At 40.9% G+C, this 18,683-nt stretch overlaps 1 protein-coding gene across 8 annotated transcripts in view; it reads right to left on the reverse strand.

Annotated features, from left to right (window-relative positions):
• Positions 1-18,683, reverse strand: part of LOC129763045 (tensin-2) — a 518,244-nt gene that overhangs the window by 281,912 nt on the left and 217,649 nt on the right. For 7 of the 8 annotated variants that reach the window (XM_055761768.1, XM_055761769.1, XM_055761774.1 and 4 more), the window contains one exon: positions 16,038-17,012. In XM_055761768.1, coding sequence (XP_055617743.1) covers positions 16,038-17,012 — 975 coding nt within the window. Of the gene's footprint in view, positions 1-16,037; positions 17,013-18,683 lie in introns of those variants that run through there. The other variant, XM_055761778.1, reaches the window with a different exon arrangement.

The raw sequence follows: 18,683 nt of genomic DNA on the forward strand, positions 1-18,683 counted from the left end.
AAATCAACTAGTTTTATCTGATCAACCCACTTAGAAAATCCCCTTCAGAGCCCGGTTCCAGCGTGAGGGTGTGGGAACCCATTAGAGTTAACCAACTGCATTGACAACACCTTTTTGCATTGGCTATCCGCCGCCGCCACCATTAAAGTATTGGCGCATGATCCGATACGAGTTTCCTTTTTCAGGTGGAGAGCTGGTTTCACCCTTGCGGGGGATGTGTGCATCGCACGCTCCGATGTGAATGAAACCAGACGGTGAAATGGGTATGGGGAGAAAGAAGCGAATGATCGTAAACTTGATGAAATAAACACTCAGCATCTCAAAAGTCATTCATGAGGCAGGCAGGCAGGCAGACAGTCCTGCACGAAGACCGTTCCAATTCCACGCCGCTGCAATCAAAGGGTCTGGAAGTAGATGAAATGAAGGCGCAGGATGCCATAGGGGTGTGGAATGTGCATCTGAGCCCTTTTCCCATCGCTGACGTTTATCTTTTGGTCGCTTTGTGGCAGACCATAGCCGGTAATTGCCATTTCTGTTTGCGTTTTTCTTTCTTCAATTTTATTTTTACGTCTGTCGAGTTCCGTCTCTCCTCAATGGGTTGCGTTTTTCTTTTTTTTTTTGGGATGGATAAGTGCAACTTTTGCGATAAAAGAGAAAATGGAACGCATGTATGAAATATGTATAAGCGAATCGGTAAATACGGTTGGGTTCACCATTCATTGATTTTACGCAGTTGGATTCAATGTCTCGCAGCGGAAACAGTTTAAGAAATCGTTGAAGCATCCGCTCGCACAGCTACAGGGAAACTTCGATATAACGTACATTTTACTTTCAAAATTGTACGTTTTATCGAAGCATAAGGAAGAACTCAGTAACATAGCTTATATTAGGCTGTCAAAAAAGTCCTGCGGTATTTCCGCGAGGTGTCGTTGTAAGCGCGTAGTTCTAGTTGTATTCATTGTATCGAGTCATACTATAGCTTGTTGGAAAGGTATTTTTGCGCGCTATAATATAGTCCTTGACAGTGTTTTGTTTGGTTAATTCGTTCGTGAGTTATAGTGTCGAAAATATGGAGCAAAATAAAGAGAAAATTCGACATATTTTACAGTACTACTATGACACAGGCAAAAATGCATCTTAAGCTGCCAATAAAATTTGTGCAGTTTATGGACCCGATACAGTTTCCATTTCCACCGCACAACGATGGTTTCAACGTTTTCATTCTGGTGTAGAGGTCGTCGAAGATGCGCCACGCTCCGGAAGGCCTGTCGTCGACAATTGCGACAAAATCGCTGAATTAGCCGAGAAAGACCGGCATAGTAGCAGCCGTAGCATCGGCCAAGAGCTGGGGATAAGTCATCAAACCGTTATTAACCATTTGAAGAAACTTGGATTCACAAAGAAGCTCGATGTATGAGTGCCACACACGTTGACGCAAAAAAACATCTTTGACCGTATCGACGCATGTGAATCGCTGCTGAATAGCAACAAAATCGACCCGTTTCTGAAGCGGATGGTGACTGGCGATGAAAAGTGGGTCACTTACGACAACGTGAAGCGCAAACGGTCGTGGTCGAAGCCCGCTGAAGCGGCTCAGACGGTGACCAAGCCCTCATTAACGGCCAGGAAGGTTCTGCTGTGTGTTTGGTGGGATTGTCAAGGAATAATCTATTATGAGCTGATTCCCTATGGCCAAACGCTCAATTCGGACCTGTACTGCCAACAACTGGACCGCTTGAAAGTAGCACTCATGAAGAAGAGGCCATCTTTGAGGCCGCATTGTCTTCTATCAGGACAACGCCAGGCCACACACTTCTTTGGTGACGCGCCAGAAGCTCCGGGAGCTCGGATGGGAGGTTCTTTTGCATCCGCCGTATAGTCCGGACCTTGCACCAAGTGACTACCACCTGTTTTTGTCCATGGCGAACGAGCTAGGTAGTCAGAAGTTAGCCACAAAAGAGGCCTGTGAAAATTGGCTATCCGAGTTTTTTTGCCAATAAGGAAGCGAGCTTCTATAACAGGGGTATTATGAAGTTGGCATCTCGTTGGGAACAAGTCATCGAACAAAACGGCGCATATTTGACTTAAAACAGATGATTATAACTAATTTTATGAACAAATGAAAATTAAAAAAAAAAACCGCAGGACTTTTTTGACAGCCTAATATTACTTTTTTGTGTTGCTGTTTGTGCAAGATAAGTAAATAATGATGAAAAAGTTCAACTAGAAGATGAAACCAACCTTTCTCATGATCATATCGTTGATTTAAGCTGGATTCATTTAGAATCCGTAATCATAAAACCAATTGTTTCTCGGGACTGGTTGAAGGTACAAAAAATGTTTTCATATCAAGATATAGATAATTCATTGTTCTATCAGAAAAATATTGCAATTATGCCATTACAGTTTTGATGAATTTTTGTACTTTTCTTCGGATACTCTCCATCAAAACAGGCATTATTTTTTCGATCTCTTCATGTCTGCAGCATTACTCTCCCGAGTCACTTTCGCATAAATTTCGCAATTCCGCTTCTCATTTGCCCAATACTTTTCGATTTGGCGGAATTGGCGACAATTGGGAGGATTGAGGTCTTTTTTTCAATCTAATCGATCCCATTGTCACGGGTGATCACTGAGAGTTTGCGTTAATTATCTCAATACCTTTAACCTCAGCATCCGATCGAATGTTTATTTATTTTATTTACTTGGTCTCGAGTTTTGAAAATATTCCACAGACTGAATATTAGTCTAAGTTCCTTAATCTACTTTTGAACACAGTATAGTGCCTTAAGAGTGTATGCATCGGTGAAGCCACTTGCATTGTGTCGGATAAATCTAAGGGCTGCAAAGGCTTTTGCGGTTGTCGCGCTTACATGTTCGTTGAACCGGAGTTTGCTATCAACCGTGACCCCTAGATCACGGATAGTTTCTACACGTTCCAGAACCTCTGAATGGATGGAATATTGAAAATCTGATCGGGATTGTCGGCGGGAAAACGAAATAGTTTTGCACTTTTTGGTGTTAAGCTCCATCCCGTTCTCAGTACACCACAGAGATAACTCGTCCACTTCAGCTTGAAGTGCGCAGCAGTCTAGATGAGATGATATCACTTTGTCGGCGTACATCAGCAAACTCGATTTCAGCCGGAAGCATCATTAATAAACAAAATGAATATCAGCGGTCCAAGACCTTCAGGAACGCCTGTCGTGATGAACTCAACCTGTTTCATGAGAGCGGACAATCGTTTCTTTGCTTTGCTTCGAACCGTGGGCTGGGGGAAGTTCGCGGATTTGAAAAGAACATTATTTGCTTTTGCAAATATTGTTCTTTCGGGGCCAAAGATCAGGCACTAATTGTGTTCTGAGGAACTGGGGAATTTTTGCTTGTCTATTCCAACCTGATAGGTGGAAGAGTCAGCAGTGCGAGTCTTTCCCGTTTGTCGCATCGTGGTATGTTTATTCAAGTAAGGCTTGTTAAACGGGTTTTTCAAATATAGTTAGTCTATCTGTTGTTTCTTTGTTTGTACTTATTTGAGGGGCTTAGAATGCAAGGGGTGTGAGTGACTTGATCGATTTCTTTTCATCAACTTTTTGTTTAGTTAATAACTCAATTACAAAAACGTTCCAATTTGAGTTTGCTATAGAATCCGATAGATGAGGTTTTGACCTATCTTCCACATTGTTAATTACAGCTGAGAATGAGTTTGCAGCTAAGTTATGACCAAAAGAGAGAGTCGATGTAGAGAAATCGATCAAATCACTTACACCCCTTTCATTCTAAGCCCCTCATTTAGATAGGATATTGGGAATAAAAATCATATTCCTGTGCAGTGTTTTGTTCGTTTGCAGTGAATACTGATTGAAAAAGGTAAAGATTGAAGGATGATTTCTGAGTAGGATTTAAACTAAACACGTTCGACGGCTTTTTTTATAAGGATTTTAAAATCCAGAGGATCTCGGCTGACCGGAACTGCTATTCCCGGTTTTGTGCTCGGCGCAACATCACCTCGTACCATCGTTGACCGCACTTCTGACCCCACGTGTTGGATTGGAATTCCCGACAAGAGCGTTGTATCGTCGGAAGGAGGCTGCTACGACACTACGGCGCTTCAGGCAGAGCCAACAAACGCTTGGGTACCAAACCCTAAATATACATGGCCATGTGGGTGGGTACTTAATGAATGAAATTCTATGGAGTGATCACATGACATAAAGCTATAGCAGTGCGGATGAATGGAGGCCGGTTCGTCGTTTAGTGGTTAGGACATTAAAATAGGGAAAATAAATGTGAATAGAATAGGTTAAAGAATAAATGTTTTGAGTTCAGAAATGTTATAGTTAATTTTGTGGAGATATTCTAATGTTTAGAGAAAACATTTTTACGAGCTTCGCGTCGTTGTTTCGTCTGTAGAGTGTTTGGTTGTACTCCAAGTGTGGACTGGTTGAGAGTCTCAGTCCATCTCGGCTCTTGTTCTCGGAAGCGATTGGGAAGGTTTGGGCAGCAGGAGGAACCAGGGGAAGACGCTTTGGTTTGCATATCAGTGCCCCCGGTAGATTTCTCGAACTTTCTCTCGTTTGTGTTGTTGGAGATAGAGCAGAGAAACGGGAACGCGAGGTGTAGGTGTCAGGAGTGTTTCGGGATCGATTCAAGAACCCGCCCTGAGGTCAGATTTATTGCCGGGCAGACAGCGAGTGAGTGGCCCTCTTACGAGGTGGCTCTTGAGCCACTCACTTTGAATCCCGTGTGACGGAACTAGTAGCTGCGCTTCCAGCGCGCTATAAAGTCGAAGTATATCGCATCAATCTGGTGTCGTTTCTCAATTTTCGAACACAGGAAACTCACGTGGGACATCAGGTTGGTAGTTGCGGATCGCTTCTTTACGATACCATGCTGGAGCTCCTATATCAATGGTCGGGAAGCGGCATACAGAACATCGTGAACCAAATGCTCGAACACTTTTGACAGAGAACATAAAATCGAGACACCTCTGTAATTCTGAACTGCATGATTGTTGCCAGCTTTTAAAATCGGAGTAATCGAGGCCAGCTTCCAGACATCCAGAAATACGCCTTCACTGAGTGACTTGTTAAAAATTATCGTCAGTGGCATCAGCAGTGAATCGGCACATTCTTTTAAAAACAGTGGCGGTGGCGACTACGTATGAATGACCAAAAGGATGACGGATTTTGTCTCGCACTCTGCTGCAAACGTTCGATGTAGCTTCGAAAAGCTACGTACTGGTAGTTAGTGTACTGTGTTTCTAAAGACTGCAAGTTGGTACGGTTTCCGGCAGTTCTAGCTTTAAAATATCTCTTGCGTGCTTTACGAACGATGATTCGAAGATGCTGTAACTCAGGTGTCCGCCAGGGTTGTCGTAAGCAATAATTTCGACATCTTCTACGCGGAACACATCGCTCTAGAATGTTGTACAACTTCTCATAAAATATACATTCCGTTTCATTCGTGTCCTTTCCGCGGAATATCTCAACCCAATCGATGTCCATGATCGCGTTATTCAATTAATAAAAATTGCATCGTCGAAAATTAAAACTATCGACACTGTTTGACTCACAGTCGAACTGCAGATACGAATCGTTCACGTCAATTCGAGGAACGAACGGATTATGATAGCGGTCGATTTTGAGAAGAGCAGCCGGAGGTTCAATTAGCTCGTCATCATTTGGTATATTCACGAAAGCCAAATCAAGCGTAGACTGTTGACTTGATGTAACCCTGAAGCAAAAACCGATTCGACCGGAGCGATTTCCTGTTCAGTATATGCGTTGGACAGAAGCAAACTATTAACGGTCTTCGTCGTAGGACCATTACAGCTGCGGCAGATTATAATCTTCAACTATTACGAATTTATCGGACTCCAAAGCGCGTTCACGAATCTGCTGTACTGCAGCAGAGTGAGTAGAATACAACGTCGGTGGTGAGTTCGGTCGGATGTAAATTCCACACCCATAGATCGCCGTGCTACATAACTTGATGCGCACAGCTATTTGTTCGATATTCTCACAGTCAACCAACTCAGCTGAATGGCATTCGAGACTGGCCTCAATCAAAACACCTCCTCCACGTTGAAGATTACTGGAAGCAGCACTGTGGTCACAGCGGAATGACGAGTAATTAGCAGCAAATTCGGAACTAGCGATATCAGAGCGAAACCACGTCTCAGTTAGTACTAAAACGTCGTTTTCGCAGGTGGGGAGTTTCAAAAAGAGCTCGTGAGTTTTGGTACGTATTCCCCTCACATTTTGGTAATACACTGTCAAATATTGCGGGTCGGTTTTGCACGGCCTTATGTGATGACTGGACAACATTTGAGTAGTTTCACCTGATGTTATTGGACGCGATCCGAAGAGTGGGTCGTTTCTGCGTTGCTCGCAATGTTCGAGATGTCGGGTTCTGTCACTGGACCGGCAGGGATCCAAAAAACCTTTGTTGGTATCTCCCTATTTTCGAACTCTCTAAACGATACTTGACTACGCCAAGTGGAATCCAGCATTGCTTTTTGCTTCAGCTGCATAGGCATCCCAACTTTGAATGATACATAATTCAAATACCGCACATCCTTGCCTCTTGGAACTAGCTTCACCACTTTCAAATCACTGGATCCAAGTCTTTGTCGTACTAAATAGTTCGGTTACGCAGTCATCAGGAGTTTCAGCGGATATGTTCTACAGATACAGCCAAAACATATTGGCCTCCCTTGTAGTGTTGGCAGACACAGACTGCCCTGAACAATCTGTACCACGACGTAGTTGCGATGATCGTTTGTAAGACGGCTCATGTTTTCGTCGTTCACAAGTTTTCTTTTAGAGGATTCAATAAAGAAGATGTTTGGAATAGGAACCGGTGTTTTCAATACCGTCTGGATGAGCTCTTTGAAATTTGTGCGGATCTCCTGCCTAATTTCATCCAAAACACTGCAACGAATCTCATTTTCCAGTTCCTCAAAATTCTGATTTTTTTTTGTAGATTGCATTGTTGTAGCCAGAAATTGCCTGACGCCCCCTGGGAGGAAGGGTTTTGTTTTGAAAATCGAAAAATAATATTCATCGTCTTGTTACAGATTATGAAACAAAATATTATTCAAATGGTCTAATCCTACTCTGCCCATGATTGCATAGGAGACGTAATCGGCAACACCATTATTAGTATTGGGAAAACGCATTTTTGTTATTTTTTGGTCTGCAAACATAACCATGCAAATTTACAATGAAATGATCTGTCCAGCTGAAGGATATTATCGGCAAAAAGAGGGCCTAGGTGATTTTGCGGATTATCACTTTTTTTCATTTGGAAAACGCTTTCGTCTATTTATGTGGACAATCAATCGTTTCAATGAACATTTGTCCGCATAGCTAGACGTAATCACCAGGTTGCTCTGTTTGTAGCGTTAGTATTTACCGGATTCCGAATTCCGATAATAGTCAAAACTTCTCCGTCGGTAGTTTCAGTTCTTATCGGATAAAATCAAAAAGGTTTGGAAGAAATTTAGTGTAATGTCTGGAAATGGTGCTCTTGATTTGTTGCGAGTCCATAATAGTACCTTTTTCCTGGAGAATGCTCTGGGATATGATAAGAACAGCAGGCTAGTGTTTTTTTCGATTAATCGAATTTGTATAAGCAATCTGCAATGTTGGTAATTTTAGCAACATGATTTATCGATATCACGATCAATCGCATAAAGATGGTGGAGTGACTTACTCCAACGGTATGAGTAAATGCTGAGTATGTGGAATAATTCAATGACGAATCCGAGGAGTTATATTGCTAAGAACCAATATTATTTTAACTTTACTACTGATCTGATTGATTCATTATCTACTTGAAGATTCAAATGCAGAAATTTAGATAATTATAACATTAAAATTGCTTCTCTTTGTTCATCGTGCACAGAAAATATTAATTATATGAGCAGCGTTTCAATGGTTTCTTATATTCATCTATTAGGAAACACTAAGTAATAAGACACTATCGTGACAGACATGTTTGGACTCTACAAAGAATGTGATTCAAATGTGTGTGTGTTAATCTCGCTAGCAATGCGCTTCGGATTAGATTAAATGATTATTTTAGAATAAGTTGACACTCGCAATGCGTGTATTTGATACTGACTTGATTAGGTCCATTAAGACAATTTGATGCAGATGGATTAAATAATAAAATAAGAAATGTAGATTTAGCTTGTAGCACATAATACTGACAATTGTTGATTTTAGAACGATGTATGAAAGCTGTATGGACTACGTCTGTTATTCGGACAAACAGTGATTTTTCGGAAACGTTTTCTCAAATGTTTTCGAACAAAAAATGTTTGTTTGCATTTTGAGCAAACGTATTACATTGTATAGAATAAGAAACAGCGAAAAAGTCGATTTTGTTTATTTTGTCGTTTACGTCTCCTATACAAACATGGGCAGTACACTAAAGTTTTTTACCCGGTTTTTTCCACAGTTTTTTACGAGGTTTTTTTACGCGGATTTTCCAATTAACGCGGTTTTTTTACGAGGTACGTATCCCCCGCGTAAAAAAACCTGGGTGTACTACAAGCAAAAGCTCATGCGTGAGCTTCTTGAATGCCAAGGAGAGTTCGATGACATTGTTAAGCGAACCAACATTAGGGATGCTATGTTTTGGGTAGCCGAAGCGTGGAACGGGGTACCGGCTGATGTCATTGTCAAGTCATGGAAAATATTGATATCCCGTTGTCGGTTGTAAAAGTATGCATACTAGAGTGCCAATGTAAATGGTCATCTCGAATTTTCAAAGCGAACTTGATTAAAAATGTTGATTCCCACGAGAAAATACTCTATGCAAAATATCAGCTCAATCGGGCTTCATTTAGGGTAACACGGGTTGAGTTGGACATACGGGGTGATTTGGACCACCACATTATCTCAAAAAGTACGGCTCAATTTGGATTTTTTTATAATGTCATCTTCTTTTATTAATGAACCGTATGTAACTGACGGTAAAAAAAACTTTGGTAAAATTCGACAGGTGGAAGGAAATAATAGCATGAACACAGCAAGCACTTTGATTGTCAAAAAATGTGAATTTTCCGATCGTGGTTTTAAGATTTTTCCCGCTGATTAAACTATAAAATTTCAGCTCAATCGGACTAGTGTCACACAGCCGTCAAAATTTCAGTTTTTTGAAAACCGTAAAATCATTCAAGGGATATTATCAAAAATCGAATTTCGGGATTTAGATGACAAATAAAATCGAGATGACAGTAGATTTCGACGTTTCATGCAATTTGAGGACATCTGGCATCAACTTTTTTTTGACGTAGGACTACGTCTAACCGGAAGATATAGGGGGTGAAATGGAAATCTAGGCACTGAACAAGTAGGAAAAAATGCAAGATTTGGAACGCTTATAACTCGAGCATTTCTCAAAAGATCGCAAAGGTTTTTGCATCAATTGATAGGAAATATATCTACGTATCTATCATTACGAATAACATTTCATTTTTCTTGAGATAAATAATTGAATAATTGTGAAATATCAAGCATCGTCAAAATGCACTATGTGCCCATTTTTGATTGGTCTATTTTGTGCTCCTCAAATCGTACCGACCAAAACGGACAACCAGAGCAGCAGCGAAATAGAATGAAGCACGATTGGAAAGGAAAAAGAAAAAAATGAACGAAACATTGGTCGCAGTCTCACACATGCGTAATTCTCGAGCGAGTCAGACGATCATTCTCATCCAAACCGTACACCACATCGTTTCGCATCACATCACATCAACAAACTAACACAAGCAGCCATGTCTGGACATGGCAAAGGAGGAAAAGTGAAGGGAAAGGCAAAATCCCGCTCGAAGCGTGTTGGACTGCAGTTTCCCGTAGGTGTATTTGCCAATTGCTCCGCAAGGGTAGCGAGGCCGAGCGCGTTATTACCAGTGCACCAGTCCACCTAGCAGCCGTTATATAGTTTCGGCTGCTGAAGTGAGCGAGTTGGCTGGCAAAACTGCTCGCTCTTTGGTTCGGTGGACATCAAGACAACAACAGGCAGACTCAAACGCAATCACAAAACGGCAGCAGGTAGCAGAAGAAAAAAGTTTGTTCTTTATACAAACTAACTCTTTAGATTAAAGATAATTTTGTGATCCTGAAAAGGACCCTTTTTAGCCTTCATGTGAATCCAACGAGCGAACAAATCGTAATGAATGTATTTTTTTGCCATCGCTGCCTTTTAACGCTCATTCGTTCGTCTCGTTGGACTCGCCCCTTTGGCTGAGTCTGCCGATTTGTCTCTATCCTGTGAGTATGTACCGCTAGAGTATATAACACGCGGACCCCAAAAATTTTCTCATTTTCTTTCAAACCGTGAAACAGTGTGGTTGTATGGCATCGTTTCACATCGCATCGCATCACATCAACACAGCAACACAAGCAGCAACGTGGACGTGTGGACGTGACAAAAGAGGACAAGTTAAGGGAAAGGCAAAATCCCGCTCGAACCGTGTTGGACTGCAGTTTCCCGTAGGTGTATCCGCCAATTGCTCCGCAAGGGTAGCTAGGCCGAGCGCGTTAGTAACAGTGCACCAGTCCACCTAGCAGCCGTTATAGAGTTTCGGCTGCCGAAGTGATCGAGTTGGCTGGCAAAACTGCTCGCGCTTTGGTTCGGTGGACATCAAGACAACAACAGGCAGACGCAAACGCAATCGCAAAACGGCAGCAGGTAGCAGAAGAAAAAAGTTTGTTCTTTATACAAACTGCTTTGGTGACAAATCCAGAACAATGCGGCATCGAGGGCGTTCGAAATGGTTTTTTTCAAAACCACGAGTACTAAGTTCTCTAAATTGGAACCATTCCATAAAACAAGGCGCTTTTCAGGGCCATTAAACTTTCCAAAAAAGAGTTTAGGAAATACAGTTCAATGCTTTCTAAAACATTATCCAAAATAATAATAAAACACAAATTGATTTTTTTATAATTTGTTTGCCAGGATCTGATGAGTATGTGAATTTGGCAGTTGTTCAGAGCTTATTGATTGTTGGGGACTTTCCTGATTATTCAATTTCCACCAATTCTTAAATTGTTTCCAGATTGAAAATACAGTAATTTACTATTAGTTCGACATTTAGCTAATCGGACGGACATGTAATGCGACTTATTCAGTTGGACATTTTTGTAAACATAGAGATCCAAATTGTGACCCCACATTGAAAGTCGACACTGTACCACTGTCATCGCAAATGTTCAATTACAGGTTAAAATCGCCTCCAATGCGACACTGAGTTGCACTTCGGCACGTCGCATTGAATGTAATTTACTGTACAACATGTCACAAAGCTGGATGGGAAGAAATTTTCCATCTGTGAAAGCTGTGGCGAGTGGCAAACGGAATCGCTAAACAGAAAGGTTTAGCCGAACAAGATGGGGATATCAAGTGATAACAAAACAATGAACTCTTTGGATTGAAGATAATTTTGTGATCCTGAAAAGGGCCCTTTTTTGCCTGCATGTGAATCCAACGAGCGAACAAATCGTAATGAATGCATTTTTTTGCCATCGCTCCCTTTTAACGCTCATTCGTTCGTCTCGTTGGACTCGCCCCTCTGGCTGAGTTTGCCGATTTGTCTCTATCCTGTGAGTGTGTACCGCTAGAGAATAAAACGCGCGGACCCCAAAAAAATATCTTAATTTCTTTCAAACCGTAAACCCGTGTGGTTGTACGGCATCGGCATCGTGGACGTAACAAAGGAGGACAAGTTAAGGGAAAGGCAAAGACCCACTCGAACCGTGCAGGTGTGCAGTTCTTCGTAGGTGTATCCGCCAATTGCTCCGCAAGGGTAGCTAGGCCGAGCGCGTTAGTACCAGTGCACCAGTCTTCCTAGCCGGCGTTATATAGTTTCGGCCGCCGAAGTGTTCGAGTTGGCTGGTAAAGCTGCTCGCGACGATAAGAAAAACCGCATACAGAACCGACACTGAGTGGTGATAATGCGACGTGCCATTGAATGTAATTTACTGAACAACATGTCACAAGCTGGATGGGAAGAAATTTTCCAACTGTGAAAGCTGTGGCGAGTGGCAAACGCAGTCCTACGTCACTCCGGTTATGTCCCCGACATTACCCACCCGTCTTTTTAAACTTCGATTTCATGCAATCTCCTCTTGAGTGATTTTACGTTTTTCGGAACTTTGCGACTTTGCGACACCATAGTATATATGATACACTGTGGATAAGCGGATTTAAACATACTAAACGCACCCTGCTCATCCTAGCTACATCCAGTTTTCATTAAATTATCATCTCAGGTATATTTAGTTATTAAATTTTAATTTATTTAAAGTGTTTGAATTTGGAATTTTTAACATATATAAATTTACAGCGGATATTCGAATCTAGAAACAACCCCTATCCCAGTTTTCTCCTCTACCTAGCTACGTTCAATTTTGTTCAAGTGATCATATTTATAAAGTATACAGATTATTCAAAATTTCTTATAAAAGAAATAAAATAGTCCGGATAATCGAGTCTATGAATGAACTTGGAAATGAACTGCGAGCTAAGAACTACTAAAGTATCTGAAATCAAACGTTCTCAAAATGAACGAGATTGGGTATCACATTGTCTAAAACTGTCATCCACAATCGTTCCGTTATGACGGATTTTTTTGCATGTCAAATAAAAAAAAAGAGTTTTCTGTAGTTTTCAGCTACAGGTCGGACTCAATTATATACAGATTTGATTATATACAATTTTGAATTCGATTATATATTTTTTTTCCCAAAATATATATTTTTATCAAGGCTCATATGGCGTTAGCCTCACGGGGCCGGGAGTCCAATACTTTGACAATTTTTCTTATTATCTATGTTAGTAATATGTAACCGATCACTCGCGGTTGGCTCGAGGTTAGTATTACAAGTGTTTTCGTAATTGGGATGTTGTTGTCTCCAATGCTCTGTACGTGTGCCCGACACGGGATACTTCCTATTGGGATGCAGCTGACCATTAATCAGCAACGCCCCCCTAGTCTGTAACCCATATCTAGCGTGGTGCATCTTTCTCGACTCGAGGAATCCAGGATAGAATGGTCTTCGATTATATATATATATATATATATATATATATATATATATATATATATATATATAGCTTCAAAATATTTTTATATATATCAAATATGACGTATTTCAAAAAACCTGTATGAAATTGAAAAGAAAATATTTTCTGGATTTTTTCTTCATTTAATTTAATAAAATAAATACCAACAATGCCAAAAATACACAATATCAATATTATAGAAACACGCACAATCTGTGACACCGTGCTAGAGTTATGAATTTGCGCGCGAATATTAAAACTTTGTTTCATCGTTTGATACTGCATCCATTTTCTAATGAATTTTAGATACAGTTCAAGTTTGGCCATCCTTGCTCTATATAAACAAAACTCTTGAAAGCTTGCAAAAATTTGTGCAAAGCTACACCAATAAATAGAATGTATTATTACACCAAAACAACGAAAAAGTGTTCAAGAGTACAGGTCGGACTCGATTATATGTGATTCGATTATATACAGTTTGGAAAAGAATATTTTTTTATATTTCAAATATGATTTATTTCAAGAAGAAATGTAACCTTTCAACGTTAAGGTATAATTTAAGTGGCTGTTACATGTACAGTGGGGTAAAAATCGTGATTTTTGAAGATTTTGATTGAATTTGCACCAAGAATTGTTTATATCGATATTGCAGCCAAATTAAGAACGATAAAAGTTCGGTGTCAAAGAACGGTTGAAAAGCTTCAATTTAATTGATAAAAACAATCTAGTTTAATATAATTGATATTAATATTTAAGGATGAAATTAATAATAACACATTAAAAATAATTAACTTTTATGTTTTTCACTTCCAAAATGTTATTAAAATCCACTTATTTAGATGTTCTAATACTATATCCTGTACTAAATTTTCTCATCTTTCAAATGAACGCAACAAAATTGTCTTCTGTAGCGTACTTTGTAATGTAGAGCCAGTTTGAGGCAACAGAGTCCGAAACAAAAAAAAGAAGTTCTATAACTCTGTCATTGTTGAAATTCGAACATATGCGTAGAAGGTTTTTTTTCATTAAATATGATCGTCTATCACCTTCTGAAAGAATTCGGATAAATTTATGTTTTTCATGTGAGAAAGGTGTTTTCTGACTTTAAGGGGTTGAATCAAAACCCAAATTCCTCTTTAATATCCAAAAAACAAAAAATACATGCAAAAACAAACGAATAACACAAATTTTTTTTTTGACTTGATTATATACAGGATTCGATTATATACAGTGAAAAGAAATCAAAAACTGTATATAATCGAGTCCGCGCTGTATATCGGGCGCGGTGTGCTAAAATAGTTTACAGCGGATACCCGAATTGAGAAGGATAAGCACATTTTTTGTCAAGCACTTCAAGCTTTAACTGCAAATTTAATATACAATTTTTTCACCGGTAACCGGAGATATTTTATATTTCCATATTAAATGTCTGACTAGTCTATTTTTAGTGAATTTTAGTTTAGGATCTTCTTCTTCTTGAATGGCGTTAACATTCCCTGTGGAACTGTTGCCGTCTAAACAAATGCATTGACTAGCGTCATTTATTAATACTTAGTTGAGATTTCTTAAGCCAAATAACACGCCTTTAATGTACTCCGAGTGGCAAGCTCTAGAATACGCGTGACCACAATGCAAGTCGAAGGAAATTTCTCTGACGAAAAATCTCCCGGTCAGAACGGGAATCGAACTCGAACACCCGGTATGATAATGTGAGACGCTAACCACTCGGCCACGGGTGCACTTTTAGTTCAGGATACCGGGTGAAAATCTGTATTTCTAGTAATATCGCAAATGAATCCATAATTCCTGAACCAAATGATATGAACATATCTAGAATCGGCCTAGAATAAACCAAGCTGCGGTTGTTTCTTTGATTTGAGTGCGGACAATTTTTTCAATCGTGCCAAAATAGCCGTGCGACGGCTATGAACTCATTTTTCATCAAATATCTTTCTGTGGCTATAAAATGTTAAAAAAAAAAGTTTCGAACGATGGAATTCAAACGTTTTTCATTCATGATTCTTCTTCCAGTGTAATAACTAAAATATGCATTTTCAACAACATTCTAAATTAAGATCCATCAAAGGACCTGCTCCCGGAAATTCGCAATGTCTTCGGTGTCTGATGAACTTGGAAATATTGGTATCGCACCAAAAAACTTGGCGAAATTACAGCGTTTCAAAGTTTGCAAAAAAACTTATCCTTATTTCGAGTACACCGTATACTGTTACGTAACAAAGGGTATCAATGAATCATGAACACCCTTCCACCCCATAATATTTCTGGATATTTAATCGGCGGAAGGTAAATGATAATAGGAATGCTATTTAAAACCCATGAACAACGTAACCCTTATACCAAACGGGGAAGTTAGTCGAATGATATATGGAGGGTATTCTAATGTGTTCCTCATCCAATAGCGGCTATTAATCACTGAAGAATAGAAGAAAACTGGTTTGTCGGATGGCATCGAAAACAAACCACAAATCTAGTTAATCAAATTCCCATAAATTTCAATGCACAAAAGCACATCGCTAATTTTACTGTGTGTATTTTTCTCGCCCGGGGGATCAACAACTCGAACACTTCTGTATGTTGAGCAGCTCAATTAAAAAGCGATAACGATTGAGATCGTTATCTTATCAGCAGCAATAACTGCAGCCGGTTTCCAGTCGGAAGATTGCTCTGATGACGGCGGATTCGCTCTCTTTCTCTCGCTCTCTCCACGCGTGGGAGCCGCGCAGAGCACGTGTTTGTGCTCTGAAAGTTTTGTTCAATTTGAATTCAACAGATGCGCCGACTGGAGAGCATTTGTGGCGGGAGAGTGAGAGAGTTGGCCATCTGTTGGATATAATTCCCGTTTCTAGCGTTATATTAGTTGAGATATAAACCATCGTTAAATCGTAACGCTTTCTAATGTTGTGTTTATACCCCCAAAAAATATGTTTCAAATCACTCACCTGTTCCAGCTGCACACATCGCTGATGGCACGTGAATTCACAGATCGCGCATCGCAGGGCCACATCCAGACTCAGCACCAGATGACAGTGCTGACAAACCCGGTCACAACCGATGGACAAAATATTAAAACTGTGCGTGAATTTCAATTTTTCCACCACTGGTTTTGATTCCGCCGTCGACTCGCGTTTCTTCACGAGCACCAGTTGTTTCAGCTCGGGGCTCGATGGTTCCCTTGGTTTATCCGCCTGGGAACCAACGTTCTTTGGTGTAAGGGTAATAATTCTAGCGTCGTGAAAGTTCCGAACCTTGTTCGGATCACTGTTAAGGTTTTTCAAAACTTGGGAAGGTACGTCATCTATGAAGGGTATGCCGGCGACATCGTTCTTCTTACTGTCGACGGCAGGATGACAGACGTTTCTGTTTTCATCTTTTGTTTCCACAATCTGAAGCACAACATCTTGGACCCCGTCGCTGTCCAACTTCGGTGGCAGGACATCGTAATTGCCGTTCCCATTGCAGTCTACCTCATCCTGGTCGAAGGCTCGCTGTACTGCAACTTCCGGTGCATCGTTCGGTGTAATCAATTGGGTCGGTTTCGGCGCTGCAGGTTGCTGGTGACTACGTGGTGACGGCGTCGGTTCATCGAATGCGAATTTGACATTGTTCAGGTGTCTCGTTAACTTATCGTTCTCCGTGTTCCGGGTGTAGGTGGTGCTTTTGAGATTGGAGGACTTGAGTTTTGATTTCAGGATCAGCTGCTGCTGCAGCCGATCATCACGCTTGTGGTCACAGCCACCGGGAAACTCCCCGCTGCTCTCATCAGCGGCGACGTCGTCGCCGTCGGTCTCGGCTGCGGTTCGGTCTACCTCGTTTAGGTTGGGATCGAGTAGACGCTTTTGGAGCTTCTTTTCGCTGGCGGATAGTAGGGGACGCTTGCTGGCTGGCAGGAGCTGGTGCTTCGTGGATTCGTCGGGCTGGAAAAAAGGAAACGAAAAAAGTAATCAAGCAGCCGGGCACTATGAGGGGAAACGTGTCATGCGGAACAACGGAACAATATCAAATGAAAACCGCGCGAACTTTTTATGTAGGGCGCCCTGCAAAACAGTATCCCACCCACTAACAGTGCGAAGAGCGCTAATCTTCAGCCACGTACATTTTCCCACAAACGGAAGCCCGGACACGAGAGCCACTGGACATCTGCGCAAGGCGACCCCCGTAGCGGCAGGAATGAACGAATAACCGAGACAGATAGGGGCACGCCAAGATCAAATGAGCGATAAAATTAAAGTTAATTGAATTTTACAACGTTTCTGGGTGCGTTTTTCACTCTCTTTCCCCTTGTTTTGGATATTGATGAAATCTTGGGAGCATCGTATAGTAGATAGGACTTGCTGTCTAATTCGTCGAGTTGGCGATGAATAATTTTTCGCCCAGTCGATGAAACAAAAACGGTAACGAACAGCAAGCTCGTTAATTTTTACGAGGGACTCCGACCATTGAGCGTCATATGGATAAGCGCCTGCCTCTTGGAGGCCACCTGGAATGAGGCGAAGGATTCTCGTTTTGAATGAAGCCGAGAATACGTGCAATAGTTCGCTCGACTTATTGAACTGGTGTATTACAAATTACAAAACAACGGCCGCGCGCACTCGTTCAGAGATGCCGCCGCGTTGTTCCAATGAACTTTTATACAGCCGGCGGATAATTTATTCCCTTTTATTCGTCCATCCCAATTTACGGTCCTCTAACCTCGATAATAGGAAAAAATATGTGTTTTACGAACCGATAGATTTACTTACGGCTTTTGTTCTTCACAGTCGTTCGCCCGTTTGTTGTTTAATCGATAATCGGGAAAGTAGGATTTATGGCTTTCCGCATGTTTCTCCCAACGGCTTTTGAGCAACAGCAATTGGACTCAGATTTTTAAGCAAGAGACTGAAAACATTGGGTCGTCTCTCGAAGATGGCTTATAGCCATTAGCTTTTTATCATTCGAACAGCTGTGGCGTTGAAGTGCGCGGAGCGGAACAAGAATGAATGATTTTATTGCTCGTAATCACACACGCCGTGAGGTGTCAAGATTGGTGGCTAGGCTCGTATTTTAGATCTAGCAAAAGCTAATTATATAACAAGTACATCAATAAAATCTAAGAACTCTTCCGGAGGCCGAAGCGTACCGCCACAATGATATATTCTACGATAAGTGTTTCCATTTGATTAGCTCCTTGCTCATTAGGTCCATATTGCTGTTGGCAGAGATGCCAACCTTCCTGATTTTTCATGAGTTCCCCGACTTTTTGGAACGTTACCTGATACCCTGACAAACACTTAATGTTGCCTGATTTTTCTGGAATGATCCCGATTTTCATACTTTATTTTACTTCATTGAAAAAACACCGCATTCTCATTATCATACAGGGCGGACTCGATTATATACAGTGAGGTAATATGGGCAGGTTTGTAATATATGAAGCGTAGAGGTTTACTGATCGCGAGAGGAATAATTTTATTCAACCAAGGTCTGAACTCATCACGAATGTCCGTTAAATGATGAAAAAGTCGAATCAATCCACCTAGAAGTGATATCGTGCTTTTTAGCATTATAAACGGACAGACCCTCAACTATTCTGCTTTTGGTTCCGGTCA

This window comes from Toxorhynchites rutilus, chromosome 1 (genome assembly GCF_029784135.1).
Source record: "Toxorhynchites rutilus septentrionalis strain SRP chromosome 1, ASM2978413v1, whole genome shotgun sequence".
In the NCBI taxonomy this organism is placed as follows: domain Eukaryota; kingdom Metazoa; phylum Arthropoda; class Insecta; order Diptera; family Culicidae; genus Toxorhynchites; species Toxorhynchites rutilus.